Genomic DNA, 13113 nt, shown 5'->3' with positions numbered 1-13113 from the left:
GTAGTATCCAATATATATAAATTAAAAGTTAAATTAAAATTTTTCTTCTGGATCAAGTTTTTGGTTTTGTTGCAAAGTAAGGAAATATAAGTGAAATATAATCTGAATTATTGTTGTGCTTTGCATATTAACAGTATCAAGGGATCATTATCCTAGAAGCCTAATGATGGGTCCCACCCCTTTTACAATTTCAAACCATTTCGTGACACTTTTTGTGAAGTCTCGCATGGGTGGTCATAAACCTCCAGCACATGGGTGGTTGAGACTAACATGTTGTAGGCTCAAAAAAATGAGCTCACATAGGATCTTGACACCTTAGAGGCACCCTTTTTTATTGTGGGTGGCTCGGACACCTCACACTCACTACACTTCACTTGCACTTCACACCCCTTCACAAAAATTTACTCCAAACCATATAAAATTTCCCAATTTTCAACCCAAAATCAAATCCAAACTTCAAACCCAATTCTCATGGACCCCAAATTCAAATTCACCTCAATTTACATCAAATGCCACACAGCATTCAAAATCAAATTCGACCACACCAAATTTCATGTCATGTTGTCAAATTTGTCAAATTTACATCAAATTTCACTTCAACATTCAAAATCAAATTTGATTCACATAAAATTTCACACAAATAAAAAATTACCATATTCATACTCCAATTTTCTTCATGACATCCCTAAAAATGCACCAAACCATTAATGGCTTTGTTTTATGTGTCTATATTTTAAATTGAAGTGGAAAAGGGGTTAAGGTTATGTTTGGGCTTGATTTAGGCTAGAGACCCTAATAACACCACCTTATTGTCACGACCATGCCCAAATAACATTACACACTGAACCATGACAAAGCTCTCCAATAACACCACTGGAAAAACCCGCAATAACACCACTTCAAACCGACGCAAACTTCCAATAACACCACAATACTATCAAACTACCGCCACAATGACATCACCGCCGCATAACCCCGCGGTACCGTGTCGGAAACCCCTAATAATACCGCAATACTACCATAATAACACCATAATACATTGTCTCATTCCCCACAGCACCCTGCGGTATCGCGCTAATAACACCATAATAAAGTTGTAATACTACCACAACTTTATAATCTCGCGGTTTTACGCAATTCCCTCAATAACACCATGCTTTCATGTAATATCGCCACAATAACACCTACCTTTCAATTCCTCGCCAATAACACCAAGGAACCGCATAATACTACCACAACTTTATAATCTCGCGATTTTACGCAATTCCCTCAATAACACCGTGCTTTCATGTAATATCGCCACAATAACACCTGCCTTTCAATTCCTCGCCAATAACACCAAGGAACCGCAGCGATTCCTACACCAATAATCCCACCCCATGGTTCCCATGCCGATAAAACCTCAATAACATGTAGAATAAAATCAGCAATAACACCATTACCACGATTTAATTCCAAGACTACCCAAATCAACCACAGTAACACCGTAATAACACCTCTCGAATTACATAAAATTTTGAATTTCTCTACATGAAAATGATCAAACTCCACACTATGCACATATACAGTCCCTTAAGTGGTAAATGGAGGAATTCCTTTCCACTCTTGGCCAAGAGCACCTTACCTCATAAAAAGATTCACTTAAACCAAAAATAATCCCCAATCCCTTTGATAGAGACTTAACCACCCTTTTCCCCAAGCTGGCCAGCAACCTCAGCAACTTTGGAGACCACCCAAACATGTATGCATGACTCTAGTATAAGTCAACAAAATTAACCAAAACCCTTTCCATGTAAATCTAACCTATGTACACATGGCAGAAGGCAATTAACTACACTATTCTCCATCTTTGGACTCCCTCAGTAAGAAAACAACCTCTCACACCCTTGTTTGACCCTTTGTCCACCATCTTGGCCTATAAATTGACCACCTTCACGGCCAAAAATAGAGATGTACACAAAACCTAAGGGCAAACTCTGCCAAATTGTTCTTAAGCCTACCTACATCTTCCCTCAACACATTCCAACCATCTTTGGTCATTTCCTTCCATTGCAAAACTCTATTTTTACCAAACAACATTAGAGCTTTTTTGGCCTAATTTTGAGTTCATCTTAACATGATGAGATCAAGTTTGTTAATCTAGTCACAGGTGTGGCTGTTGGTATAGTTTAATGCTTTGGGTTAATAATTCTGAGTTGAGACAAAACTTATTAACTTAGTCTAGCCATTGTACATTGAACATACATCTTTTCTTTATAAGGTTCGTCAGTTTTGTTGACACGCTGACCTCAATATGGACTAACGTCTTGGCTCTGTAAATCTAGGATGTGTCTTAGTATATTAATTTCACACTACCAAGTTAGGATCGCTAAGCCTATATAGTGTGGACTAGAGGAACACGCTGGCATTGGTTCTCAATTATTGATATTACGCCCTCAAGTGGTCCCCGCACTGAGCAACTTGGTTCATTGTATCTACTGCATTTTTTGGTACGATAAAAAAATGCCTTGACTAATTTAAACTAAGCCTGGAGCAAGTGACATCGTTACATGAACCTTCATTAGTTTTATTCATTGAACACCTAAACCAAAACTAACACAAATCAACACAAAACATAAATATTCCTACTTCCCAATTCACCAGCTTCAGTCCTCACATTGGACTTAGTAAGTTAATGTATTGACTCTGTAAACCCAGTAGAATATGTGCAGCTCCCTGCTATAGTCATTGCACACTGTAGAAGAACCCATAGAAGCACAAAGCATAATGAGTAACTTCTAAGACAATCGTGTAATAGCTTAAGGTAGATGTTAGTCCCTAAACTATTTGTTTTAAACAAACCACCTGACTTGCCTTAAATTTAGATCCTTGCATCTTTTATTCTGATCAAGTCACCCTTGTGTACCTCTTACGTTAAGAACAAGTTCATGTACCTCTTTCTTAGTGTGTCCAGGAACAACACAAATTAACATCACAACTCCTTAAACCAAATTCTCTACAAAGCTAAATCAACACAATCGTTTGAATATTCATTTAATTAGCTTTCAGGAAGAATGATAAGCTCTAATGCTATCCTTCTTGATCTAGTCATTTGATCTACCTCCTAGGTTGGATGTTAGCCCCATGCTTTCCTCCCTATTCCTCTCAGCTCTCTAACTAGTTATCAGAATGAATGATAAGCTCCAGCATTGTTCTTCTTAATCTACTTGACCTATTTACCTCTTTGGGTAGATGTAAATCCACACCAAGTTTTCACCCTAATGTGTCAAGGTAAACCTAAAATCCCTACCGGATCTCAAACATTATATTTCATAAAACCTTAGTTACAAATCTCTAACATATCTAAAGTAATTCAAATGTCCTTCGAACTTGGTTGATCACTTCGGTCAACGCCAATATGTCCAGCATACTTTCAATTGTTCACCACACATATTGGGGGTCTATTTATTGACCTTATTTTGGGTTACATAGGGCTTGCATGAATATTTTACCATAGTCCAACGCAGACATATTGGAAAAAACTAAACTTGCCCATATTTTGGTTTGGTATGTTCACGCTAGGCCTGGGTGTGACTATTCTAGAATGTCCCACAGCATGGACACGTCAGGCCTGGGCATGACCACACATAGGTATAATTGGAGTGATCACTCTATGTGTCACACCATCAATCTGTGGCCTTCGTCCACAGATCAAACCATGAACCATTGTGTAATTTTAACATAAAACAAAATACATAAAACAAAAATAAGGATGAGAGCTTCTCAATTTTCTCCACAAACAACAAAAAAATCAAACTTTAAACTAAACAAACTCAAACCTTTGAAAATTTTGATTTCTTAACATGACTGACAAACCCAGGGATTGAAACAAAATATGAATTAAAATATTGAACATTAAATAAACATTTAAAACACACTAAGATAAAGAACAAGAATAGAACATAGGTTGATCTTACATAAATCTTAGGTTTGCTAACTTAGACACCAAACCAAGGGTCATACTCTTACCCTGGGTTAGTCTGAGTATAGAAGCCTAGGTTAGTTTAGGTACCCTTGTTAGTTCTAAGGACTAGGACATACAAAACAACAAGCTTACCCCTTGAGACTAGAGAGAATACCTTAGAATGAAGTAACTCATGATTACTGATGAAGGTACTTTAAACTGCTTCGAAACTAAGAGTCCTCAATAGGCTACCTCCCGTTTAGGATATGGTGATCCACCCTCTTCCCTTATGGTTAGGTAGATCTTGAAGCATAGGGGTGTTCCCATCGATTTGACCTAATTATTTTTTATGCCTCGTTTATGGATGTGTTGCCAATCATTTGTAGAAATGAGGGATTCTCCCTCTCCCATGTGGCTCGATGTAGGCTTTCGAGATAATGAGAAGCTCCTGGTTGAAATATAGATCCTTTTGATGACCTATCCACCAGAGTAGCACTATAATGTAAGCAAGACTGCTTATCAAGAGTATTCTTGTGTATCCCCCAAGATGTAATTAACCAAAGGGATACATTCCTTTGGGAGCCCTAGAACAAAATATTCTTTTTAGTTCTCTAGTTACGAGTGGCTTATGTAGAGATTCTCTTCATGGATACCATATTTTGGGGTTTCGATCTTATTCAGTTTGGATGTATACTCTTGACTCATCACATGAAGATTATCGTAACTAAGTCTTTCATGTTTCTTTTTAAATTTATTTGTCTATTTCTATCGTATATTGTATATCCTCTTCTCTTTGGGTCATTTCTATGATCGAAAAGGGTGATTTATTTGAAAAAGAGAATAATACAATGACATATAAATAGACAAGTTGGAAACTCCAAGTTCATTTAAAAAGAACAAAAAACAATCTAGCGACTCCGCTGGGGATACCTTGTGAGACCTTGGAGTTTGAATATATGTGTCAGCTGTTATAGTTAGTAAATCAATATTATTTTGTCTCTTTTTCTCACCCCTGACATTTTTCTTGCTACATCTTCACATGTGTCAATGTCATTATATATATATATATTTATTGGTGTCCCTTTTGATTGACATAAATGGATAATCAAAAGAGGATCACGATCAATATTTTGGGGGAACATTGTTTCTTTTTCCCTTGGTATTTTATGTGCTTCTGATTGGGTTATAACATTTGGTTCATTCGAGCACCCTATATGGATTACCTTGGGTAATCTTATGTCCATTGAGGCATTTGCTCTATGCCCTCCTCTGAAGAAAGGGAGACATGCACATAGGGCTACTACTGTCGTGGTAACTCATGTCCCACCAACCTCTTCTATAAAGAAGAGGCCAGCAGTTGATGGCGATGCACCATAACAACTGTTTACTTCCATTTCATCCCTTTGTATTTTCACAGATCTCTTTGCAAATGGTAGGTGAGTCATCTAACAGCTCTAAAGCTATCGTCGTTCTCTTAGATGTTGTCTCAGCTTCTCTCGTCCCGTGTTCCTCTGAGGTTATACCTACTCCTAAATTGGGCAGGAAAGCCCGGAGGACCAGAAACAGATTGTTGTAGTCTCAGCAGTAGGGCCTGCAGTAGTTATCTACACCTATTTCAGTTCAATCCTAGAAGGAATCTCAGTTTCGCTTGGTCGAGAATATGTTTGTTGTTCTGACTGTCTGCTGCAGATTTCATATTACATGTTTTGTTATGATTAAGCATATAATGAGGTATAGTTTGAGTGAAGGGAAACAGATCAAGTTCACAGTTGGTAGAGGAAGCTTGATTATCAGACAAGTTGGGTAAGGGTGTGTAAGTAGGTGTCTTATGAGAAATGGTGTTAGAAAGTACAGTCCTGGAAGTAAATAGAATAGTGACAAAGTTGAGAGGGAGTAAAGGTCTGTAGAGGGAGTTGTAGATAAGAGATGGGAATAGGCAATAGTGGAGGTAAGGTTTTGGAGCCAGAGAAAAAGAAAGAGAGAGATTACCCCTTGAGCTATGCTCATTAACTGAATCTTATTGCTGCTTTCACAGGGATAACCGTCAAATCTTATTTCTGGGGTGATTTAATGAGTACTCTTCTCAAAGCTTATCGTTACTGGCAGGTATACACATTCACGACGCAGGAGCATTATGGGTCGTTCTTTATGTAATTTGTCGATCATACATCTTTGGCATTATTGTCAGCCTTGCTCCTCAATTTTGAGTTCCCTGAGTGTTGGTTAGCTGTTGCAGGTTGGGGTGTAAAAGAATTGAACATGAGAAAACAGAGCTCATGCTCATGTTTGGCTTATTTGAAATTCTATCTATTTGAAATAGGCTTATGATTGAAAGTGTTTGTGAAATAGTTTTTTGTGTTATGCTCGATTTGTTTGAATTTAGTTTGAATTGTTTGAATTGTTTGTATTATTTGAATTGCTCGTGTTTGACACGTATTCAGTTCAAAATTAGCTGAAAAAATATAAAAAATTAATCATTTATTAAAAAACTATAAAAAGAAAGAAGAAGCATCCTGCGATAAAAAAATTTATTTCTTCAACTATATTATTAAAAATTGTAATTACAAATATAATACAAATTTGAAGCTCTAATCTCAAATTCTTAATCACTACAAATCATTATTATAAAACAAATAAAAAATAAATTAAAATTTTACAATTATATTACAAATAAAAAATACATTCAGCATTTTATTTATATCTTCGAAATCCCAATCTTCATTTCTTGAAGTTTCTCCCAAGAGGCAAAGCCTGCGCAAGTGAATATGATTAGAAAATAGGCCTTTAGGGTTTTGCAATAGATTATGTACTTATATAAAATGTATTAATATAGGAAATTTAAAATTATAAATATATTAGTTACTTATTATAATGATTTCGTATATATAATTATTTATATTAATATAGGATATATAAAAATTAAAATATATTTTCATTTTTTCTTATATTAATAAATTTATAACTATTTTTAGTATATAGTTATAATTTTTTTTATTAAATACTTTAAATTAAACTTTGTAATTCAAACAATAACCAGTCAAATACAGATCTATTCCAGTTCGGATCGTTTACAAAACGAGCTCCAAAAAGGTGATCGTGTTCAGCTTGTTTGCTTATCGAACACAAGCTGTCTGCCAAGCCAAACACGAGTTGTTCGCGAACGAGGAGCTTTTTTACTGCTCAAGCTGCACCATATGAACTCTTTGAGTTCCCCAGTCTCCATCAGACCTAAGCATATATTAGAAAATTTTATGTAGCTTTATATTATAAAAATTATAAAAACTTTGAAATGATAATGCATTTTCATTGCCAAACTAGGCGTTGGTTGAGGTGCCAGTTTTGATTTTCTTATTGGCGTCATATGCTGAGGGTTGAGACTCGGCTTAGGTCCCCTCGGTCGACCCTTAACAAGTTGGGGGTCATTTTATTCTTTGTGCTCCGGACCTATGCCTGGATTGATGTTGATCATTTGAAGTTAATCGAGAGTTGTCAATGTGCCACTGATTGGCTTTCCCTAAGTGAGTTCTCCAATCATGAGGAGTCAGCTATCTATTTTAGGGTGTGGTTCTCACCTTCGAGCCAAAACCTCTCAGAAGACAATTGAAAGGTGATTTGTTTACTCCTGGATCTGTTGTTGTATAAACTCCTTAACACACTCTATGCTAGGAGTATCTCTGTGGAAGACTTTTTCTCATTGGTATGACTCTTCTTTTTATTGGCGACATGCTTCATACTCACAACACCTTTTAGAATGTTGATACAAGTTTAGTCCAGGTGACACGCACAAGGGATTGAACGTTTGAACCAAGGGAAAATACCCAGGTGACACGCACAAGGGCGCACAAGGGATTGAACGTTTGAACCAAGGGAAAATGAGAGATAAAGAGTGAGGGAAACGAGTGTATAACAACTTGCTCCTCTGGGGAAAACAGGGGTATTCCCGATTTTTTGTGGCTCTTTTTATATAATCAAATATTATATTTTAGATGCATGAGAGAAGGGAGAAAGCCAAAATGTCCCCTTACATGAAAAGACCACCTTATAGTAGAGGGAGTGTGATAAATAAAAATTAGATGTCTAACCCTACTTTAATAAGTGTTGCATATTATTCTAGAGATTATACACATGTGGGCCTAGAGGCTTACTGCTCTTCAGTTTTATCTACAGGGTCGACAAGGAGAAACAATCAGTGCCGCCAATCGGCCAAAAGGATAGAGACCATCAGTTTATCCATCCAATTGATTGACACATTTCAGGCAGGGATGACCATCGCTGTCTGAAGATAGTCCACAAGACTGATCGAGACAGTTGGTATTAGTTGGTCGGATGTGCAGATCTGATTTGTTCCTGTCAAGGGAATTTTTGTCAATTAAGTAAAACTTAGTTCATCGGGAAAATGTTATAGTTTTGTCATGTATTGTTGAGCCTGTTCGGATAATCTCTGGCTAACATAAGTCAATTGGTTATGTCGGTTGTCTGGTCATTTTCCGATAGGTCCAACTTTATCACATCATTCATCAGTAGGCCGTCAGATTGCTTTGAGATTAGTGCAGACCCCTTCTCCATGTACAAAAAGTACTTAAAATCCTCAAGGTAAATCCTAATAAATCAATGCAAAGATCTCATTTATATCGAACAGGTGGGAGGGCAACCACTGCAGCTAATAGTAGGTTGGTGGCAAAGATAGGGCGCTCTGTGCAGCCGTTGGCATCAAGCGCGAACAAACTACAATTTCTGGTCACAACTAGAGCAGACCTACGGTTACAACTTCCATCGAAGCAACCTAGAAGTGGAAAAATAACACAGATAAACCCACTCATTAGGTCTAATATACCTTTCAGAGATTAAAACATCGCTACTAAAAAATACACTTAGAAAATCTCATCTATATATTTGCCCTTATCTTTTGAAGAGAGAGAGAGAGAGAGAGAGAGAGAGAGAGAGAGATGGGAGAGAAGAGAGAGAAAGCAGAGAGCATCCTGAGAGTTTCATCAATGGTGCTGGCAGCCATGAGTGCGCTCATCGTTGGTCTGGATGAAGAGACCAAAACCGTCCTCTTCATGAGAAAGAAAGCCACATCTCGGAACCTTCGTGTTCTCTGGTAATTTTTCATCTCTTCATATCTCTCCTTTGATTCTGCAACACATCTTCTAAATATGAAGACGAAAATCTTATAAGAAACTCCCTATTGAATTTGTTTAGAGTTTTTATAGGGATTTCACGATCATTGCTTCACTGGCCGGTGGCTATCATCTTCTACAACTCTGCCGTTGTATAGCCGTTGCTTGGCGAACAAAAAATAATCCTCGAACGACCAACAAACTTTTGGCATGGATTTGGTTTCTATTGGACCAGGTGATTATTTAATCAACCATAATTTATGTTATAGTATAAACTTTATGAAATAGATGTAACCTTATTTTAATTTTAATATTCGTACCACCCCAAACGTTGGCCATCTAATGATCCGATTATGAGAGTAGATGTTTTAGATTCGACTTGTGTTAAGAAAGACAGAGGTAGATATAGGAAGACTTGGGCTTATTGTATTAAAAATGATCTTAATTTATTAGAACTAAATGAAAATATGACACTAAATAGGACTCAATAGAGAAAAAGGACTCAAGGGATCAAGACTTTATTGTTGTTGTTGTTGTTGTTGTTGTTTTTGTATACGTATCAACCATCTCCTATGTATTTACATATCTTACCCTTAAACGTTACTTTTTTACTTTTAGTCCACTTAAATATAATAAATATCACTAAAGTTTAATTGGTATGTATTTTATTTTTATTTTTTGGCCTTTTGATCTAACTTTAGTTCTGAATTGCTATATATATAATTAAAATAATATTGTTTCATATCAAATATTGTTGTTGCCACTTATGACATAGATATAAATCTATTTGTGTGCGATTCTACTATTAGAAAAATTGCATGATTTAGGATACATAAATACATGAAAAATTATACATAAATTTTGAATTTTTGCACAATTTCCTAAATCTAATAGAATGTTTGGCATGATATAATTATATACCACGCCTAAGGAGGCTTCAATAGATATATGCTTTAACTGTCCTTCCATAATAATGAACGTCAGCCACAACTACTAACATTTAAGAGGTAATAACCTACTTGACTCATTGTGAGATGAAGTCGCTGGAATGGGAGATTCACATGCTTTGGTGGTTGCGCTCATTAATTACTTAAATGATGGAAAATAACTTATTGCAGAATTTGTTGCCACAATTTACAATTTTACCTTAACTTTTTCTTTTAAATGTAGAAGGAACGCTGTGATCCCCTCGAGGTATGGGATTGCATGATTGTGTCCGTGTGATTGTTGGAAATTCCATTAATTTTTCAAAAATGAAAAAAAAAAAATTTATGGGGAAATTTTTTTATGTATTTACATATTTAATATCTAAATTTTTATTTCTTATTTTTATGTCATCTTGTATGTGCATAAAAAAAGTGTGTTCAATTTTTTAAAGATATAATTAGGGCCGTTAAAACTGTTCTTTGTTCGGGAATAGCTCGTGTTCTGCTCGTTCGCTAAGTTAGCGAGCGGAACTCGAACAAATATTTGCTCGTTCGTGTTTGGCTCGTTTTCGCTCGAAATACTACTAATCATTATATATATATCTTTGATGAGTAGTTTATTTTTTTAATTTAAATGACTATAAAGATAAAAAGATTTTTAATCAATTAAAAGTATTAACGAAGAAAATAGAATAAAAATTATTAAATTAGATTCAAATGATGTTTTGAATATTGTCTCAATCTTTAACATCTGATGGCTACGTGATTAGGGTTGTCAAAATGACTCTTTGTACGTGAACGGCTCGTGTTCGACTCGCTAAGAAAACGAGCAGAATACAATCACACTTTTTTAGCTCGAAATATAAACGAGTGGAACACGAGCCGAGTCTGGCTCGCTCATGTTCGACTCGTTTACACCCCTGGGTATGTATGTAAAAACCCCTATTTAAAAAAGAAAATTCGAGTTAGATATAATAGTGGCATTTTTTGTGTGATATAAAGGATTTGGGTGTTAGAAACATGAAAAGCAATGTTGAGATGTTAGATATATAAATATATAGGAATTAGGTGGTATGTACGTAAAAACCCCTATTTAAAAAAGAAAATTCGAGTTAGTATTTATGAATATTGGGCTCCATTGGGGCAGTTGAACGATAGGAGCTCTTAATGTCTTGTCTATTTTCTGTTAGATTTACTGGAGATGAATAAAATATATTTTCATAGAAGTAGTGATTAGATAATTAACTTTCACACAGTTCTTATATATTTACATAACAACATTTAAACCATCATTTGAATCAAAATTAACAATTTTTATTATATTTTCTTCATTAATACTTTTAATTGTTTATAAATCTTTGTAGCCTTATAGTCAATTAATTTTTTTAATAATACTACTCATTAAAGATATATATACATAATTGATTAGTAGTATTTCGAGCCAAAATAGACCGAACGAACAAATATTTGCTCGTATTCGGCTCGTTACTTATCAAACGAGCCGAACACGAGCTGTTCGCAAACAACAAGGGATTGTAACAACCTTAATCATGTAGTCATAATATGTTAAGAATTTGGGCAATATTTAAAACATTATTTGAATCTAATTTAATAATTTTTATTCTATTTTCTTCATTAATACTTTTAATTGATTATAGTATTTCGAGTCAAAACGAGCAGAACACGAACTAACAAATATTTATTCGTGTTGTTCATGTTCCACTCGTTAACTTATTTTGGACGTAATATTAAATGATTCAGTGTTATAAATATAAATATGAAGTTTTGGTGTTAAACATATAAATATATAAGAATTGTGTTGCCTATAAACATAAAAGTTTTGTATTTAAATTTTCTTATTGCAATGTATGACATAAAAAGTTTAGCTCGGTATAAATCTAAGAAAAATGTTTTCTTCATGAAATTTTTATTCAACCACAAGGGATAAAAACTAACATGATTGTTGTAAAACAACATGTACAGGGAATGACTTATACAATGTTTGCCATGACAGTCGCGGCAACGGAAGCATCAATGGTGGGGTTGAGAGGAGTGAACCAACTTCAATGGTCCAAAATCTGCAACATCTATGGAAAATTTTGTGGCCAAGTTGCCGGAGGTCTATTATGCGGCTTCGCAGCATCGATCGCCATGGCCGTCGTATCCTCCATTTCCGCCCGCAATCTATTCAAGCTTTACTCGGTTTATAATAGGAGGGAGGTCTCTAGCCCTAAGAAGTGGAGATGGAATGTCTTCTATTCTGGTTTTAGTTGAACTTACAACAATGCTTTCGCCTTTAATAATAATTAGAGTTGGTGGTTTGATGTTCTAAGATCATCTCTCTTTGATGTTATCGATGAAATATCGAAAATAAAAGTGTGATTTAATCAGTCGTGCAAATCGGTGTTGCTTGTTTAATCAGCCAACGTTGGAAAACTGTACTCTTAATTACTATGTCACGAGTAAATACCTAAATCAACCCCGAACTCAAACTATGATTTGTTTGAATTTGATTTAATGTTTTTTTGGTATTTACATATCTAAGATCTAAATAGATGTTGTTACTGTGATTATTATTATTATTATTATTATTATTATTATTATTATTATTATTATTATTATTATTATTATTATTATAATATGAAGCATAAATCCCTTGAAAAAAATCAAGTCAAAAGGTCTTCACCTTTTGAGCCCTAAGGTGAGATTTACTATCTGATTATTTTTTAGATTAGTAACATTTAAATATCATATTCATTGGACATATATTATTCATCTCAAAATAAATTAAAATATATAAAATTTATTGTGATGAAAGCAACATATGGGCATTTCCGCACTCAAATATCTTTTCAAGTACATTTTTCACATATGACGATGGATTGCATTTTTTCATAATTATGAAATCATTTTCAAGATGTAAATCGAAAATGTATCAGCATGAATAACAAAGATATCTCGCAGAGAGTAAAGAAGGTGATGTGGCCCCATGAGACATACCAAGGATGACTCGGGATCCCATGCTCAGTTGACCAGTCTCACGTATTGGGAAAACAGCGCGCCTCAAACAGATAAGGGGAAGATCCCCCTAAAGAATTCATTTGACTAAGATGAGTCTGTCGCT

At 35.1% G+C, this 13113-nt stretch overlaps 1 protein-coding gene across 1 annotated transcript; it reads left to right on the top strand.

Moving 5' to 3' along the window:
* The first annotated feature begins 8831 nt into the window (after nt 1-8831).
* On the top strand, nt 8832-12511 carry LOC110030059 (CASP-like protein 2C1). The gene is made up of 3 exons (XM_020732602.1): nt 8832-9044; nt 9157-9298; nt 11973-12511. The coding sequence occupies exons 1-3, from the start codon at nt 8890-8892 to the stop codon at nt 12261-12263; spliced, it is 588 nt and encodes a 195-aa protein (XP_020588261.1). The 5' UTR covers nt 8832-8889; the 3' UTR covers nt 12264-12511.
* The last annotated feature ends 602 nt before the right edge of the window (nt 12512-13113 follow it).

The sequence above is a fragment of the Phalaenopsis equestris genome, unplaced genomic scaffold, assembly GCF_001263595.1.
Source record: "Phalaenopsis equestris unplaced genomic scaffold, ASM126359v1 Scaffold000643, whole genome shotgun sequence".
NCBI classification, from domain to species: domain Eukaryota; kingdom Viridiplantae; phylum Streptophyta; class Magnoliopsida; order Asparagales; family Orchidaceae; genus Phalaenopsis; species Phalaenopsis equestris.
This window is presented reverse-complemented; position numbering and strand designations above follow the sequence as displayed.

Coding starts and splice junctions, on each gene's coding strand:
- LOC110030059 (XM_020732602.1), top strand. CDS start 8,890: ATGGGAGAGAAGAGAGAGAAAGCAGAGAGCATCCTGAGAGTTTCATCA. Junction 9,045..9,156: donor CGGAACCTTCGTGTTCTCTG/GTAATTTTTCAT, acceptor GAGTTTTTATAG/GGATTTCACGATCATTGCTT. Junction 9,299..11,972: donor TTTGGTTTCTATTGGACCAG/GTGATTATTTAA, acceptor CAACATGTACAG/GGAATGACTTATACAATGTT.